At 32.9% G+C, this 18,649-nt stretch overlaps 1 protein-coding gene across 1 annotated transcript in view; it reads right to left on the bottom strand.

Moving 5' to 3' along the window:
* Lrrk (Leucine-rich repeat kinase) overlaps window positions 1-17,964 on the bottom strand; it is a 21,331-nt gene extending 3,367 nt beyond the window's left edge. Inside the window, exons 1-21 of the mRNA XM_011495669.1 lie at window positions 17,521-17,964; window positions 16,221-16,655; window positions 15,306-15,699; window positions 13,831-14,375; window positions 13,250-13,706; window positions 12,034-12,282; window positions 11,560-11,913; window positions 10,906-11,179; window positions 10,270-10,589; window positions 9,564-9,912; window positions 8,973-9,312; window positions 8,381-8,680; window positions 7,512-7,751; window positions 6,988-7,386; window positions 6,305-6,665; window positions 5,583-5,992; window positions 4,659-5,124; window positions 4,126-4,401; window positions 3,444-3,707; window positions 2,970-3,329; window positions 2,172-2,428 (exon numbers count right to left, since the gene is read on the bottom strand). Of these exons, the coding sequence (XP_011493971.1) occupies window positions 2,252-2,428; window positions 2,970-3,329; window positions 3,444-3,707; window positions 4,126-4,401; window positions 4,659-5,124; window positions 5,583-5,992; window positions 6,305-6,665; window positions 6,988-7,386; window positions 7,512-7,751; window positions 8,381-8,680; window positions 8,973-9,312; window positions 9,564-9,912; window positions 10,270-10,589; window positions 10,906-11,179; window positions 11,560-11,913; window positions 12,034-12,282; window positions 13,250-13,706; window positions 13,831-14,375; window positions 15,306-15,699; window positions 16,221-16,655; window positions 17,521-17,942 (7,392 nt within the window). The 5' untranslated portion in view covers window positions 17,943-17,964 and the 3' untranslated portion in view covers window positions 2,172-2,251. The remainder of the gene's footprint in view (window positions 1-2,171; window positions 2,429-2,969; window positions 3,330-3,443; window positions 3,708-4,125; window positions 4,402-4,658; window positions 5,125-5,582; window positions 5,993-6,304; window positions 6,666-6,987; window positions 7,387-7,511; window positions 7,752-8,380; window positions 8,681-8,972; window positions 9,313-9,563; window positions 9,913-10,269; window positions 10,590-10,905; window positions 11,180-11,559; window positions 11,914-12,033; window positions 12,283-13,249; window positions 13,707-13,830; window positions 14,376-15,305; window positions 15,700-16,220; window positions 16,656-17,520) is intronic.
* Window positions 17,965-18,649: the final 685 nt, after the last annotated feature.

Raw genomic sequence — 18,649 nt, 5'->3', positions numbered from 1 at the left:
TTTTAGAATGTATTTTACCTACTAGCAGCAATTTTTTTTACAACTATACAAAATTATATATTTTAAGAATCAGAAGTTTAGCACATTTTTCAAATATTATAAAATCAATATATAGATAAGTTTTTTGCCTTATTGTTCTAAAACTTTCTCCTCTTAAATTATATACGTAAAATCAAATAATTTATAATTTTACATGGTTAAAAAGATAATACTCACATTGGAATCATCTGCAAAATATTTTGAATTTCAAAATTGTAGGCAAAAATGAAATAAAATTAAAAAGTAAATTATTTTCTGTAATAAAATCTAAAAAATTTCCACACATATTATTACAAATAAATCTAATTATATATATATATAAATTTTAATATAGAGGCAAATTTCATCACAGATAGTGAAGATTTTAGTTTTTTTTTTTTATTTTTTTGTAAAAATGGGTATATATTACATTTCATTAATTTAATTTTATTCATAATAGCAATATAATCAAATATTTCTCGAATTATAAATTGTCTAAATAATAATAATTTTTAAAAATAAAGAAACTCAATTGCTTGGATTTATTTTGTAATTTTAAATCATTAATCAATTTCAAAAGAATTTATATTCATGAGAAATATACAATATTTTTGAAGTTCATCATTATGTACAAAGTGTACTTTTTAAAAATAATGTCTATTATAGTTAATTGTGTAATAATTACTATATAATGTCCAAACATTTTCATTACAAGAAATATTTTGTTATAAAATTGCATTTATGGATTAAATTAAAATTATAAAAGTTAATAAAGCATAAGTATCATTTTACACTAACGTTTTTAAATAATTCTAAAATCATATTATGTTTATAATCTATACAACCACTTTATTGTTCACAAGTTCCAATATTTGATACTGGTATATCCTATTAGCCATTATATTTTTACTTAATGTACACTAACCTTTAAAAATCAAATAATACTCGTTTGTTTAAATTGGTATTTGTGTATTTAGTATTTAATATTTATTATTAATAATAAAGGCTCATCAATATCTTTGCAATATATTTATGTTTAAATATTTTCTAATAGCAATGTATTTAGAATTTTAAATTAATTTTGTGTTTATTAGCTTACAGTGTTTTTCTAATTTAAAATTTAATTTGGCATCCATCTTGCCTTGCCTCTCTATTCTCTTGTATTAACTTTTTCCCTATTGTGAAACAATATCGTTTTTCAAATAATTTTTTGTTGTATATTGTACTCGAATTACGTCATTAAAGTTTATGTTATATCAGCAGTTTTTCACTATTTCTTGATAAAACTTTTAATTTAAATAATATATATTTGTACTCTTAAAAAGTATTCTAATCGTCTAATTATTTTTTCAGATATTATTTCTTATTATATACTTCACTTGTCTTTCTAAATATCTATAACAAAAGTTATGAGCATAGTAATAAAATATATTGAAGTACAACATGATTGAATAAATATTTGTAATTTAAGAATTGTTTTATAAAAACATTTGATTTTAATTAAAATTAAATAAATTTCTCAAACATTTTGTTATACATATATATTTCAATGAACATTATTATTACACAATTCTAACTGTTTGTTCGATATTTCGTAATGTACTTTATAAATTTTAGTACTTATTTTATTCAATAATAATAATAAATAAGTAATAGTACATTCATTGATCTCACTCTTACGATTCTATTTATAACATTTTCATGGATTTGAAATGAATTTGTTATCATCTTGGATAAATAGCATGTAATAGTCAAGAAATTGTAATCTTACATTGTATTAAAATAATGATAGTAAAATTATCATGATAAAATACAATATAAAATAAAATATAAACCACTTTAACTAAAAGTTGTTTCTAAATAACTTAAATTCCAATAAAACATTTGTCTAGATATAATATAGAATAGTTTAGACTTTTTGTATGAAGGAACTTCAAAAAATTATATATTTTTGTAAGATTGCATAGTAATTAATATTTGTTTAATGGTAAATAAGCTCATAAAAATATATCTAATACTTATATCTACGTGTGACTAGCTTTCTTAAAATCATTTATGAAAATAATTTTGTATTAATATAAATTGTATATTTTGATAAAATTTATCTTAAATCTGTCAAATAAAAGTTAGCTTAATAAGGTCATACTACTTACTTGCATCCAATAATCAATTCCTTAAATAAATCATTTATCGAGGGAAATAGAATTATTTGACCTTTTAAAATTTTTTCTTTTTACGCCACAGACCAATATTCTGATCTCCAGAGTAGCGTATAAATATTATGTCTCAGATCCTCTGCTTCTAAACAATCGATCGGAAAGTCTGTGTATCTTGATATCAAACTTCTGTAACCTCGACCTACCGTTGTCATCAACATTTTCTTCTTATCCGTCGGTTTAGAAGAGATAATCTGTAAATAAAATTTACGACAAATAAACATATACTATTATTTTTAATATAAATAACATTAAAATAATAATTTGTTAAAATTAAAAAGATGCTAAAACATTTAGAATAAAGATTGATTCCTGTTGTTCATTGTTTGATCACAGCAATTCTGTGATTCCTCATATATTCCTATTTATTCAAATAAACAATAGCTTTAAGACAAAACAAAAACTATACACATTGGTTATTATTTAAAATTAATCTAATTATCTGGAATTATCTAATTATATGGAATAATCAAAAGATTAAACATATTTTACGATTATAATGATTAGTTTAAACGAAACATAAATGATTTTATTAGCTAATGAGTCATAAGATTTTAAGACATAACGATTGTTGTGTATGTAAAAAAAAAAAACTAATTTAATAACTCTTGAGCTTGCTTAATATTTTCATATACTTGGAATTTTTAAACGAATGACTGTAATTATTCCAGTATTGAATAAAATAAAAATAAAAATAAGTGAAATAGAATGTATGAGTTAAATTTTTATTATTACCTGCGATACTTTCCCTTCAAATGGTCTAAACACTGTGATGGGTCTCAAAGAGTTACATTCAGCGACGACGATGCAACCCCACATTGTTCCAATATACAGTTGATTCATGCATGTCTCTAAAGCCGTAACCTGACACTTCTCCGTCGTCAGATTCTCTTCGATCGATATAGACTTGAGACTTTCTGAACAAGGCACCAACTTCGACATGTCCAATTTATTAACTATTTGCTTCGTTTCGATGTCCCATTGATATACGACACAGCCCGGATACGTGTAACTCAGCACCGAGTTTTCCGCACTCGTCAGGAATGTTGCAAACAGATTTTTACTCGCCGTTTCACCGCTTACATGCTCCAAGTCCTATTCATGTTCATGGTAATAAATATCTTTAAACGCTTACCCTAAATATTTCGACAATTCTTAAAGAAAATTATTTTTGAAACCAACACGAATGCGCAACTCAGATGTTTTTACCTGGGTGTCCAACAGATTAATGTCCTTAATGGTATAAACGGATATACGTCCGAAGCTGCGTCCTGCCCATAATTCAAAGACACGTCGCTTTCGAGGTATAACAGCAAGCGAGTAGGTTTTGATATTATCGACTGATGCGTCAATAATATCAATTTTTCGAATCTGCGTGAAAGTATTAGCAACTAGAAGAATTTTACCACTGAGAAGCGCAACGGCAAAGTGCTTCAGTTGTTCCAGATAAACGAGTGCAACAATCTGGGATTCCTAGCGGGATGAGAATTTGAATTTTAATTTTACTTTCTTATGCATAAGCTAGCTGCTAATTCACGTCGCTCTTCGTACAACATATTATTCAACGTAATTCGAATGAAAAACTTTGAGCCAGAAATAGGAAACTTTGCTTTGTTTATTGTTACATCAATTTAATTTAGCCTTTGCAATGTGTCCTAATAAAAACTTTCATTTTACTCACACACATATCTTATTAAACTGCTTTTAGTAGACACGATAATTTACTAATTTCATCATTCTTACAGCAAAAGATACATTAATCTTGTGCTTATCTATTAAATTGAAACAATCTATTAAAATCCATTACGGATTACATATTTAGAGTATTAGAAATTAGAAAGCTGTGAAGATAAAGCTGTAGATGCTGGCACCCGAAAGTTGCTAAACCTACCTTCCGATTATCGGGTTCGAGGCGTAAATTGCCGACACAGCCGAAGTTCGTACCGAGGTAGACGTGCAATTGTCCTGTGTTGTCACCTATCCAGATGTAACCATCGACGTTACACATGGCGTAGGGTACTACCGGTGTATCGATGCACACGTGCTGCAACCATCCTTTTTGCGTGCCCAAAAGCATGTCGACCTCCCCGTTGTAGTGCCCCAACCAGATCTCGTTGCCCATGATATTCTCGTCAATCTGACGATTTATCATCATCATTGTTGTTACCTGAAAGATAAAATGCGGTGTCTTTATCGTTAGGTACTCATATGCATGCGGTGAAATCCAGAATTATTATTCATAATAAAGGGCACAATGTCAACACTTTGATCGACAGACATTTAGTTTTTATTTGAAATTCTTTATAAGCATTCGTCGCTCTGACCGAGGCATACAATGTTATGAAGCACGATCATGAAAGTTACAGTACTCATAGAAAATGTGCTTTAACGCCTATTATAAACACTAAAACGAACTGGGATTACCTGAGATTTCTCAGGCAACAAAGTGACATCGATCAAGTGCGTAAATTCCGGGGCCGATGCGATCGATACGATCTGACTCGCTGTGGGTCTGTCCCTTGGATTTTGCGCCCAGCAAATAACCATCAAGTCGAGCGCATAGCAGGGATGAAGCGTCTCCCTGAATGTAAGAGGTGGCCTGCCACCCTCCTCGTGTCCCTCGAAGGGCTGTCTCAGCGTGATCAGTTCATAGATGAACATACCGAATGAGAAGGAGTCGACCTTCTCCGTATATTCTTCTTCGCCGTTGTACTTGATTATCTCGGGTGCCATGAATCCCTCCGTACCCCCGAAGCCCTTGGCGCCCGAGGGCAATGTCAGACGCGAAATCCCATAGTCGGCGACTTTTACGTGCACCGGTCGCTCGTGATAGGTCCCCTGAAAGGGAAGTGGCATCTGCCACACTAGTACATTTTCAGACTTCAAGTCCCTGCAACGAACAAATGCAATATTTGTTGCTGTGCTAATAATTATGCCATAAGTCGCTTTATAAATAACAATGCTTTAAGCAGATGATATAATTAATTTACAATTGTCCAATCAGTGCGAGCATTTTATAATAAAATTCTACCAAGTTTATATTTGAGGATTTGAGGAAGAAAAATCAACGATTATGTCAAGCATCGGATAAATTATTTCATTTTACTTTATGTAAGTATTATTTAGAAATAATATTAATAAAGCCTAAATGTATAATTGTAATTATATTATATCCGATTTATATATTTTTCAACTTTTCATGTGCCCTCTTAGTGACGTGACTCTCTTTTGTATCGATTGTACAATGCATTAGCACTAATTCGTATATTTAAGAAATGCTCTATGACTTTGAGGACTTTAAGGGTAAACGAATGTTGAATGAAGAAACACGTCCATTCGCGGCCACACCTGTATATAACGTGCTGTTGATGCAGATATTCCACGGCCTTGGCGACTTGCAGTATGATAGCTTGCAAGGTATAAGGATCGAGCTTAGCGCCGGATCTCCGGTAATTCTTGAGCGCGTTATTGAGGGCACCTTCGGGAGCCAGGTCGAGCACAAGTGCTAGTGGGCTTATGACGATGCCGATCAGAGGCACGATGTTCGAATGCCGCAATGTTAGAAGTATGTTGAGCTCCTGTCTGGCGGTGCAATAGGCTTTACACGCATACTGCAGGGGATCCCTGTCCCATTTGCTCTGCGCGGCCTTATAAGCAAGCACTGCAGACTGCTTGGAATTGGGTCCTGGTGGCACTGGCTGCAACATCTTCATGGCCACATCGGAGCGTTGGCTTTTGCCTGGTAGTTTGCACGTGCCCTTTTAAATACAGCATTATGTTGTAAGTATAGTAATTTACATAAGTGATATGTAATTACAATATTTGTAGTTATTAAAAAATGAGTTTACCAATTTGGCGTTTACAGATTTAAGAGAATATAACTCTATTCGATAAAATGACATTCGAACAGAATCGAGATGTTGATTATCTGTCAATCATAATATAATATGCACGATTGTTTTTCAAAGTCAGCAATATTCAATATTTTTTTTTTTTTTTTTTTATATGACAATTGCGCACGAATGTAAAATATCGTCTCTATCATCGATTACGCATTGTTGTTGGCTTACCTTAAAGACGAACCCAAAAGCACCGCGTCCGAGCATTTTTCCTCGTTTCATATCGTCGCTTCTTATGAGATGTTTGAAGCCTAGATCCATAAAGATAATATCCGGGGCAACTTGTGAGAGCGAGATATCGGAATGCTTTGGACAGCTGATAGATTTATTGCTATAAGCCGCGAGGATACACTCCTCTACCATCCAGGAATAAATAATTTTTTCTTCGGATAAATCTGAAAAATTTTTCGAAACGTCGGGATGACCCTCTAGAGATGGCATACGACTGGAAGTCGAGCTGTCGTAACCGACTCCACTATCACCATCAGATTTGTAGCTGTCTTGACTTTGTCGTTCTTTGTTCATATAGTACCTATGGAGATTTGCACGTAATTAGCCATAGCGAGTAAAACAATGTCACAATTACATGGAAGAACGTTCGAGCTGTAGAATTGCTTATTCGATATATCAAATTATTAAAAATGCTAAGAAAACTTAATATAGTATAAATTGTATGTTAACGCATAAATTAACTCATAACTTACAAATTGTATAATTTTTTTTTATCAAATTTCTATAAAAAATATTTGAATATATTTACATATTCTGCACTAGGATATTACATATATTGAGATTACATAGATTGTGTAAGAATACAATGAACGATTACAATGTGAAACTAATTATTATAATACCTGGGCATCTCCTCGGATGATTGCTCGGAATCGTTGAACGATTCGCTTTCGTTATCTCCGTGATCTATCAAACACCGTGGGCAGGGGATCAATCTTGTGACCAATAGCTTACCCTCGGACGTATGTACGAATCTGGTTCCTAAGGTTGGATACCAGTCCTCCAGTAAAATATCGATGTGATCGACGATTAGGGCAAGAAGTTGTGGCATACTCTCCGGTTGTGGCTCGACAACAATTGCTTGATAGCCCATTGGCTCTTCATCGTCCTCCGAGTCAGTGGAGGGTATTGGTTGCCTAATGACCAAAGTGTCTACGGGGAACCAAATCTCAAGGATGGCTGAATTCTTCAGATCGACGGAACACCAGATGCCATCTTGTTTTAACTTGAATTTATGTTGCCTGCATTACATTAAATTCGTTATTTACTTCAATCTATATATGAATGGCACTTTATTTTCAAAAGCTCGTTAAAATAAGATTTTTACATTTTGCATAATGGTTAAGGAGCAAGCACATAGGCTAACCTGTAGTCGTATGGTAAATTGCGAAAATTATAGTTGATTTCTTTAAGGCGGAGTAGTGTAATACCGGCATAACGAAGTTCGATACCAGTCTGCCAGAGAATCCATTCCGCATGAATTTCAAGTAATGCTGTGAAAATTTTATCGTCGACAAAGTCCTTGAAAGGTGTCAGGAAGGACATTACAATCTCGACAATCGTATCATCGGCGAGAATACGGGTAATGAGTCGTGACCAAAAACCACTGTAAGTCGATATAATAAATTATTTTATAATCACTGGAATAAAATTATTTAATATTTAAATTTCATACGATTGGCTTTAATTGTAAATAATGTTGGCTTATTTGTTGAAATCTATTGTATAGCATGCAAAATCGACAAGCGTAAAAAAAAAATTAATAACAAAAATGGCAAATTTGCCACGGATCGTTTTTATTTTACCAAATATATATTTTACCAAAATTTCAATTCTAAATATTCATAGAAAATTGATTCACATATATATATATTTTTTTTAATTAATGCTCCAATGATCGCAAGTGCTTTATCGCTCATTTTAATTCCATACAGATGAACGTGAACGAACGATTAACGTTTTGTCAAGAATTTTTCGGTACTATAAAATTTTAAATAACCATTGCATTGACTTTTGAAAAGTAAATAATATAAAATCATAAAATAAAATAATAATTTTATCGATAAAAAGACATAAAGAATGCTATTACTTTTAAAATACGCAATGGAGAACAAATCCAATATAAGAATGAAGATAAGCAGATGTTCAGCTTCAGCTGTTTTTTAATATCACACATTTATCTATTTTTAAACTAATATACGAATAGATTTTGCACATTTTCTAAGTATATTTTACCTGGGAAAATAGGACATGAGTAAAAGACGGGAAATCGAACAATCCGGTTGTGCTCTGGACGTTAGTATGTTTTCGGCACTGTTATTAATTTTTTCGGTATTTGGCGTTTGTCCAAAAGAGATCATTGGCGACGTTATCATTTTTGTTCTCATGTGCCAGTTACGAGATTTTACCGGAATCTTTATGATTATATTACTTCGTAAAAGATCTTCTTCTGTAGGCAATAGAGATGGAATAAGCAGCGTTCTATAATCCCAAGTTAGAGCTACTTCGAACTTATTCAATAAACTCACTATATAACTGAAAATAAAAAAAAAAAAAAAAACAAAAAAAAAACAAAAAAAAAACATTAAAAATTACACGAGTTAAAGAATTTGAGTAATGAAGTAGATAAGATGAAATAATAATGACAGTTACTTTATAATATATGGATTATTTCATTTTGAGCTATTGAATTATTAATTAAAAGACCAAGCTTGAAAGTGTAACAATTAATAATTATTCTTTTCAAGCGCTTTAACGGGAATTTGACATTTACTTGAAATATCATTGGAGAAAAGTATAATGGTCATGAGGATGAAAGCAAGCATACCCCTGAGTATCTGCGGTGGATATTCTGGACGATTTAAATACGTGTTGTATGTCATCCAGTTTCATAATTCCCGATCTCGCAAATGGATTGATTTCTCGAATCGTCACCACGTGCGCAAGCATATCGCATAACCATTGAGGATCGAGGAAATATAAATCTTTTAACGTGGCATCGTCATAATGCAAGATAATCCCATTTTCATGTAAAAATAATGTAGCTTGATGCAGCTCAGCGGGATCTCTGAAGGATCTGTGCAATTTATGTAGCTCACTATTAACCGTCGAGTAGTATTGATCAGCTTTCAGGACAGGATCCGCACCACACAATTTTCGTTCATGAGCTAACACCAATATAAACAAATTCTTATTTAAAATTTATCCATTATAATATTGAAAAAAAAATAGTATACCTATTACATCCTTTTAATTTTTTTTTTTTTTTTTTTTTTTTTTTTAAAATAAAAAATATTAGTTTAATTTTAATATTAGCAGTGTTCAATATTCATTGCATTTTCCAACATTTAGTCTTTATGCATTAGTTGCATTTTGAGTCATACTCTGGTAAATTTTACTCGGAAAATCATTGTATTACCTAATTGTATGACTACGTCTTCGAGAGCTAGATAACTCGCGGGAACTCTCTGTTCCAGCAGGAGTTCTTTCGATCCTGGAGATCTCAAACTGAAGACTACGTCATAAATCAAATTGCACAGCATCTTGATGTTATGTCTAGTCTTACAGCTGATCTCAATTGTTTCCATTACTTTTGGCAAGCCGCATTTTTCGGCATCCACAACATTAATAAACTTGTCGCGTATGTATTGTTGAAGGGCTTCACTTTGGTCGTAGGAAATATCATAATGTGTGCCTACAATGATAACTGGTGAATTCGGAGCGCGACTCTGGATGTTGACGAGCCATTGAAATATTTCATTGACACCCTGAAAGATAATAAATTGGAATAATAAATAATAGAAAAATCATACAAAATCAGATTGCTCATAAACCAATTATAATATTTCATTTAATTTAATATGCATCGGCAGTCGATGCATTAATTTTACGGGATTAAAGTTGTTAATAACGCACGTTCCGATATTTGTAGATATTTTTGCCATATTTTCACGCTTAAAGCATCTCGGGAGAGAGGAACGGATAATATCGTATGTTTTCTGTACTAATTTTAAAGAAAAAAATTCACACACACACAAAATTTATAGTACGTATAAGGAGACATTAAGTATTATTATTATTAAATATTAAATATTTTTAAAGATAAGTTGTATTACTTAGTGTACCTTGAAGCCGTCGATGATACGCCAGACGACAAGATATAAGCTACGCTTAGATAAAAAGTATTGATGTGTAACATAATACTCGCGTTGACCTCCGAAGTCCCAAGTGCGGAAATACACGGGTCCATGCGACGAGTGTCCGCGCATTTTCTTCTCGTACAACCAGTCGCCGATATCTACGCCGACAGTGGATATGGTAGTACCACGAGCGGTCTTGGAATTTATGTTCTTATTACCCATTCGCTTGGCCCAATGGTCGGAAGCTTTTTTCTTATTCGGTATTTCGCCCTCCTGTCGCAATTGTTCGAGGAGACTTGTTTTACCTGTCAATTAAAGTTATTAATGTATTACTGACAAAAGATTATCAAGTCGAATATTTCTGTCGTTATGTTAACAGCTATAGTAAATACATATACACACGTAGGATGTGCTAAGCTTGGAAATTAAATTATTCAACGATTAAGATAGAATATTTAAACATTAAGTAATTCCTTGATGCGTATTTAATATTATATATAAGCAATAAATCGATATAATAAAGAAACGGAAAAAACGATTTGACCATATAACTTTCAAATTTAGTCTAAATTCTTTCAAGCTCTTTGCGCTCATCAACATAAATCGCACTAAAAATTTTACCTATCCCCTGAATCCCAACGATCATAAGTTTCATGCGGGCATATGGCTTCGCATCCTCCAATACAGATTTTAAATAACCTATGACATCCATTGTCTTGAATTTTTTAGATTCTATCATTGATTTCAAAGGCTCCTGGAGTTTACATCCTTGAGTATTCAGATTCCAGAGCCTTGAGAGAAGGCCCATCTGTGGTGGCAATTCGTTAATATCACTGTTACCGCTAACATTCAGTACGGATAAATTGTTAAGCTCATAAATATTCGGAGGTATTTCCTAAAATAAAATAAAGTAATGCATTAATTCATTCTTAAAACTTCTAAATTCGATTTAAAAAAAAAAAAAAAAAAAAAAAAAAAAAAAAAAAAAAAAAAAAAAAAAACTTTTTATGAATAAAAATATCAAAATTATACATAAGGATAATTACTTATAACATCAAAAAAAATTGAGATATTATAATATAGAGTATAAGAGTGTATTGTAAATTATGTTATTATGTTATCAATATTGTCGTTAAAAAAAAATAAAATATTACGCGTTCAGAGGTTTAAATTAGTTGAAATTTAATTAAAACTTAAAGCGTCGAACATCAAATCGTCCCTTAATTAATCGACAAATTCAAAACAAAATTAGTGATACTTGATGATGCTTGATACCTTGAGCTGATTATTGCTCACGTCGAGCATGCTAACGTTCGGAAATAATAGATACATCTTAGATGTCGAATGATTGGATTTTGAATCTTTATCGGAATCATCATCGGAAACATAGGATAATTCGCCGTCATCGATTGACGTTAGCTGTATCCTTGTGAGTAGGTTGTTAGCTAGGACGAGGGTTCGTAGGTTCTCTAGGCGTAGGTGGCGCCGATGATTGCAAACAGACATAAGAATGACGTCGCGTAATGAATTTGTAGTTTGCCGATTTGCTGGCATTATCGGTGATTGAACTGAAGTTGTCGGAAAATAACACGCTGTGTTTGCTTGTTCCATTTCATCTGCGCCATCCACCTGTTCAAACAATGAAACAAAAATGAAAAATAAATAAATAAATAAAATTAGTGCCAGTTGTCAGTGATATTCAACAAATATCCAATATTGTATAATCGCAAAAAATATTATTTAACAAACCTGCGGAAGACTTGGCCAGCAAGAAATTTGATTGTTGGACAAATCAAGCTGCTTTAAAGTTGCTGGATACGAGGTGATGTGGCTCATTGATCTTAATGAATTATATGCCATGTTTAATCTTACCAAGCTTACCGCTAGACAAGGTAGGGCTACAGGAATACTGTTAAAAAGATTATGCGCTAAATTTAACGAAGCCAAGGCAGATTTATTGCTTGTCTGCTCGATGTCGTCCGAAATCTTTTCCGTTACCTGAAAGTTGCGATTTATTCAATATTCCATTTATGTTTACTAACAATATTATCAAAATTAAGTGGTCAGTTATTGAAAATAATTACTAATAGTAATTATGTGTAGGTGTACGTACATTGCGTACAATTTTTTTTTAATTAAAATACAAATATGGATGTGTGTTAAAATGTTTAAATTGATATTATGTATTGGAATGTTCATTGCACTCGGAGTACTAATTGGCTAATACTTCAAAAATTTTTTATTTCATATTTTATATATTACTTTATATATGAATTGTATGTTGTAGAAAGATATTTAAGATCTTCGATAGAAAAAATATCAATGATAAACTTAATAGAAATTTTGAAATGACATATTCATTAGGAATTCAATCAATTTCGAATATATAAAATTTTAATTTTCATATATTAAAATATTAAATATTAAAAAATTTATAATACACAGTTAAATATTTGATCAAACATTATGAATATCGTTTTTTCTTTTTTTTTTTTTTTTATTTCATAAAACTTGATGTTTCTGTTTTAAAAATTCTGCTAAAAATGAATATTTATCATTATCCTAGAAATGTTTGCTTTTTTCTTTTAAAATTCACTATTTTTAAATGCTAAGCCACTGAAATAATCCCTTATTTATATATAATAATTTAATTCTTATAATATCACATAATTAGTTATATTATTTATAAAAGTGGTATTATTGTATTGAATACTTCTTTGCAAACATTTCGAAAATCATTCATTCAATTTCTATACCTTTTTATTACATACTATAAACGTAATAAATTAATTTTTTTTTCTAAATTCTTTATAATTTCGAAATTATTGCATCATTCATTGTATAATGATACAATTATACTGCACAATTACTTGTAAATACTTTTTAGTAAACTGATTGTTCATCAATCGTTTACATGTCACTAGACAAATTAATTATTTCATTTATATACACAATTGATATATACCTGCACGGATTTGGTCCACATAAACGGTCTCTCCATCTCCATGATCCTTGCGTTCGCTATCCTTGAATAATAGGAATCGAATTCCACTGACTCGTCCCGCGGCAGGGAGAATTGCGTCGACAGATTTCTAATGCTCGGACTACTCGTGAGTGAATCTTCCCTGCTCTTTCTGCCTACATTTTGGAATATATGGCTGGGTAGGTCACGTAACAGATTGAACGAAGCATTCAACTCTTTAAGTTTTGGGGCACGCCAGAGGTTCTCGGGCAAACATTGCAGCTTGTTATTTGACACATCCATAATTTCAAGAGATGGCATATCAAGGATGAATTCGGGTAGTTGCTCCAGACGGTTATCCTGGAGATAGACCTCTTCGAGAATCGGACACAGCTTGCTCTTGGGATTCTTGGGTTCTGCTGTTAAAGCCTCAATTTTATTTTGAGCCATATTGAGGTACCTAAGTAACGACAATAAAATGAAAATCAACTACAAACCACGTAGAGTAAAGCAAAGACCAATAAACAATATTAGTGAAAACGAGATTAAAACGTACAAACAAAAGCATTTGTACGATATCGCACCTAAGGCTCTGGAGGTAAAAAATTGTGGACGGCACCGTGGTTATTGAATTCTGCGATATGTCGATCCTCGTGATAGCATAGAGCAGTTCGTTATTCTTTGCGCTTAACTTCTTATTGACATGAAGTACGGCGTTGATCAGCCATTGCGACCTAATTTGTGACAATCTGCACTGTTGATCGTGCCAATTGATCATCGTAGGAATAGTTGGAAACGCGATGGAGCAGTTAACACCACCAAAGCTCGAGAGGGCAGAGAAGTGCGAGGACGTCTGGGTACCCTCGGTCATTGCTTTCTTATTAATTTTGTACTCTGCGTCCGGGTAAGCTTTGATCGAGAGCAGCTTGGCGGTGAGTATCTCATCGCCGTTGCGAGCGGCAATTTTAAGAGCCGAACAGTCGTTATCGATGGCTCCGTGCTTCAGTAGCATTTCGACGATTTTGACATCTCGGTTCTGGCAGGCCATCGCCAAGACCGTCGTGTAAGCGCTGTCCGAATCATTCGGTTCGTGCTGATGTTTAACCGGGAGATTCGTATTCGCTCCCGCCTACGTAAACACATAGGGTTAGTTATTCAAGGTTAAGGAAGAAATAATTTTGATCAAATTTATAGATCAATTGTTCAAATTATTGGCAAAATTAAATAATAGGAATTAGAATTATGTAAGTAGAAACGATCGTTAAGAATGTGTAATTTATAGATGGAAAAAACAAAAACGAATTTTTTTTTTTTTTTTTTTTTTTTTTTTTTTTTTTTTTTTTTAAATTAATCCATGAAAAAAGTATTTCGAGTTGATATATTAAATGATTGATATATTAAATGTATCGGATGAAATAATTATAAAATTAATTTTTTGTTTTAATTTTGTCAAACATCGTTTAATCAATGGCATGATTCATGTTTTATTTATTTTTCGCATGCATATCCTAGAAATATTTATGCTGAAAAATGAATTACTAATAACTAAATTGCCAGCAAATTTATCGCATTACTTTAATTATATGTAAAATCCAGTTTCTACACCTTTTCTACACTTCTTCTACATTTTTACCAAAATCTAGTCGAATATGGATTTTTATCTTTCTCTTTGGCAAAATTGCAGGCTTTAGTTTGTGCATTTAATTATTTTAATTTTCAATTATTGCAATTAAATTGCCTTTATAGGAAATCCATAGACATGACTTGTTTAAATTAGACTTTTTTCAATATAATGCCAGTAGATAGAATTTATTCCAGCTTATTAGAATTAGCCTATATTAAATTGCACAAGGGTTAAAGGGTTATAGTTACCGGTCTTTGTCTTTGTAAGGTCATCAATGATTTAACAAACGCAAGTAAAGTGTCCTTAACCGGAGCGAAAATATAAATAAATTAATATGAGAAACAATAAAATATTGTAATAATAAAATAAAAAACGAAAAAAATAATAAACGCAATAAACATGTAAATAAAAGATGCTAAATTGGACGCAAAATACCTGTAAAAGTACGTTAATGACGTCTGTGTGTCTGGCCTTAACTGCTGCATGCAGCGCTGTATACGTGTTATTATTACAATACAAATCCAAGTTCAGTGGACACATGAGATTTTCATCCTTCTTTTCACCAGAACGACCCATGAAATTCAGACTGGACATTAGTCGTTGTATACCACTGGATATACGTCTCTTGGCCATGGGCACCGGCATAGAACTGCTGGTGGACTCTTCATCCTTCACGTTCCGTGTCTTTACTTTGTAGTTCAATAAGAGTTCGACTATCTTAACATTGCCAAGGATACTCGAGATGTAAAGGATGTTGTGGTCGGTGACATCCTGAGTGTTGATGTCGAATGGCATTTCATATTCATACTCACCAGTAGGGTCCTTGAATCTATTTAGAATCGGGATAAAAAGCCCTTTCAAACTAATTTGCAAAAACCTTTGAAAATAATTTTCTTCATTGCATTTAATATAACACTTAGCGTACGATACAAAGATGTTGATGAATTTAGTAATTTAATACACAAGGAAGATTATAGAGAAAAAAAAGAAGAAAAAAAAAGAAAAAGATATAATAATAGCGTAGAGTGTCTCAACATAATGAAAAGTTAACCTTCGAATGGTAATGTTAGTTCCGTAAAATGATCTCATGTTGAAATATTGCTCGATAGCCGACGTTTTACGACATATCGAATGACAAATGCAACGAATCGAAGTAAATAGTGCAATTCTTCGTAGCAAACTTGTCTGTCACGGTCCAAAGAAACCAATTCCCGGCAAAAGAGAAAATGTTAATAAATTATAAGTTGAAGAAAGTAGCATAGCGCTCAAGCGTGCATTCACTGATATAGATCTTCAATTTAGCGGAACGTAATAGAAAATGCAAGAGTCACGTGACCGCGAGACGCACACCTCTGATACAAGTCCGCCGGATAGTCAAACTTGAGAAGGAGCTCGATTACGGCGTAATGGCCGTTAATAGTGGCCGCGTGGATGGGCAGCCACCGCTCGACCGTCAGTGCCTGCACCTGCTTGGGGAACTGTCTGAGTAGCAGCTCCACAATGTCCAATTTGCCGTTGTAGCAAGCGATATAGAGAGGACAGTATTTGGTGACCGGGTGTATGGTGCAGTCGGCCCCGTGGTCCAGCAGGAGCTTCACCACGTCGCGCTGACCGGTCTCGCAAGCGACGAAGAGGAGGGTGTTGGCACCGCTCGGGGCCAAGTTTATAGTGTGCTCGAGGTCGGCTGCCGTGAGCTCTTGAATAATCATCCGAGCGACAACGCAGTCGCCTTGCATGCACGCCTGTCTTAGAGCCGCGTGCGTCTCTAATCGTGCCTTTTTCTTTCTGCGAATATTGAAAGTTCATTATTATGTGAGAGGATCACTTGATTTGGAGTATTTAGCTCTTTCTCTCATCTTTAATATTGCGAGCTCGACTGTTACGATTACGCAACTGCGAGCCCGTTATATGCACGCATGTAAATGAATTCGGTTTGTTTATGGTACATACGGTCACAAAAAATCAATGTCTTTGCTCTATGATTCTTTATTAATTCATATAATGTGGAATTTTCAATATAATAAAATTGTAAAATTTATCTTAAATAGGGGAGTACCGAGATTTTGCGAGGAATATGTAAAGTAACGACCGGTTTAGTGCATAAGAAAAATCATAATAAAATTTTCCAAAATTGTAAGCTTGTATCGATTTCACAGGTAATCTCAATCTGTCGCGAATATTCGTTTTCTCATATTATAAAGATCATGGGCTACGGGTAAAAACAAATTCTATCGAGAAACAAATTCTATACGCGAAAGAAAAATAAAGCAGCTATTTGCGTATGTTAGTTTTTTCATTTTCATCTTTTTTACGATACCCGCATTAATGTTCCCGTAAAATATGATTCAAAGCATGAAAAGTACGAATCGTGGAGGTAAACATTTGAATAAATGTCGTTTAATTTAAAGTGCCTCTGCTTGGAACTAATTGCACTTCACCGAAATGGCGAATAATTATTTAAATTTACTTTTGGTCGAAGCCTCATTAATTAAACAGTCGAACAAGACATTCGGAAAAAATACTTTGCAATTTAGCTTGAAAGTAAATTCGCCTTCAGTACTATATCGTCACTTATCGGGGGTACAAAAGAAAAAAAAACAAAAACAAAAAAAAAAATGGATACATGCACGAATGTGGACGAAGAACTTACTTCTCGATGGCTTCCTTCAGGATCTCGGAGCACTTGCCGTTCTCGTTCTTTTCGCAAAGGCCAAGGGCCGTGAAGCCGGAGCTGTCGGTGAGGCTGAGGTTGGCCTTGTATTCTAGGAGTTTCTCTATGTTGGAGGCGTGTCCGTGTTCGGCGCATATATGAAGGGGCACACGATATTGGCCTCGGGGACCGCATGACAGATTTGCGTTGGCACCCGCGCGTAACAGGACCTCGAGGCAACGCGAGCTCTCGGTAATGGCGGCTGCATGTAGAGCTGTCCGACCCCATGAGTCTTGGCTGTTGATGTACTCGGCTAAGTCACCCCGTAGCAGGTCCTCGAGGAGCTCCGCATTGTCCCAGAGGGCGGCCTGATGTAGCAGCCGACCTTGGAAGTCCTCGTCCACCGGCGTGTAGTCCTCCATGGCTGGTCGGGGTGACGAGCTTTTCTACCTGCAAATTTCAGATATCGAACAATTTGAAATTTTCGCTAATAGTCCTCTAGATGTTAATAAATACCCGCTTTGATTTATTTATAATTAAAACGAAATTTAGCGAAGAGTGATTCATATAATATATATATTTGCACATTCATTTATCTATTGTAGGCTCTTCAATATATAAAGATAGATTTATTTTTCATATTTTTTACAATATATTATATTCTAAAATGTATTACAAAAAATTCTATAAATTAAACGATTTTTTTCACATAAATTTTTTTCTTCAAAATACGAAAAAGGAATTAAAAATACTTACCTTTACATATAAAATTGCACTAAATTGTTATATACATTCAGTCTTATTATTCATATGAGTTTTCTTTAGTTTTAAGTAATGTTATAATTTTATTTTTAAATCTTTTAATTTTTATTCAAATTTCTTATAATATTCAAAATTTGCTCAAATTAAAAAACTGTACAATAACTATCGTTCGATATTATTAAATTATTTTCTGTATTACAACAATAATAACAACGACAACAAAAACAAAAACAACAAAAACAACAACAACAACAACAACAACAACAATATCAATATCATTTTATTTTCTTAAATCACAAACAAGCTGAAGCATTTATTGAAAATAAGATGTATATTTTGTAGTAAAAAATATTGCTTTGCTATAAAT

This window comes from Ceratosolen solmsi, unplaced genomic scaffold (genome assembly GCF_000503995.2).
Source record: "Ceratosolen solmsi marchali unplaced genomic scaffold, CerSol_1.0 scaffold11, whole genome shotgun sequence".
Taxonomy (NCBI): Eukaryota; Metazoa; Arthropoda; class Insecta; order Hymenoptera; family Agaonidae; genus Ceratosolen; species Ceratosolen solmsi.
The sequence above is the reverse complement of the archived record's forward strand: the minus strand, read 5'-3'. Positions and strand labels throughout refer to the sequence as shown.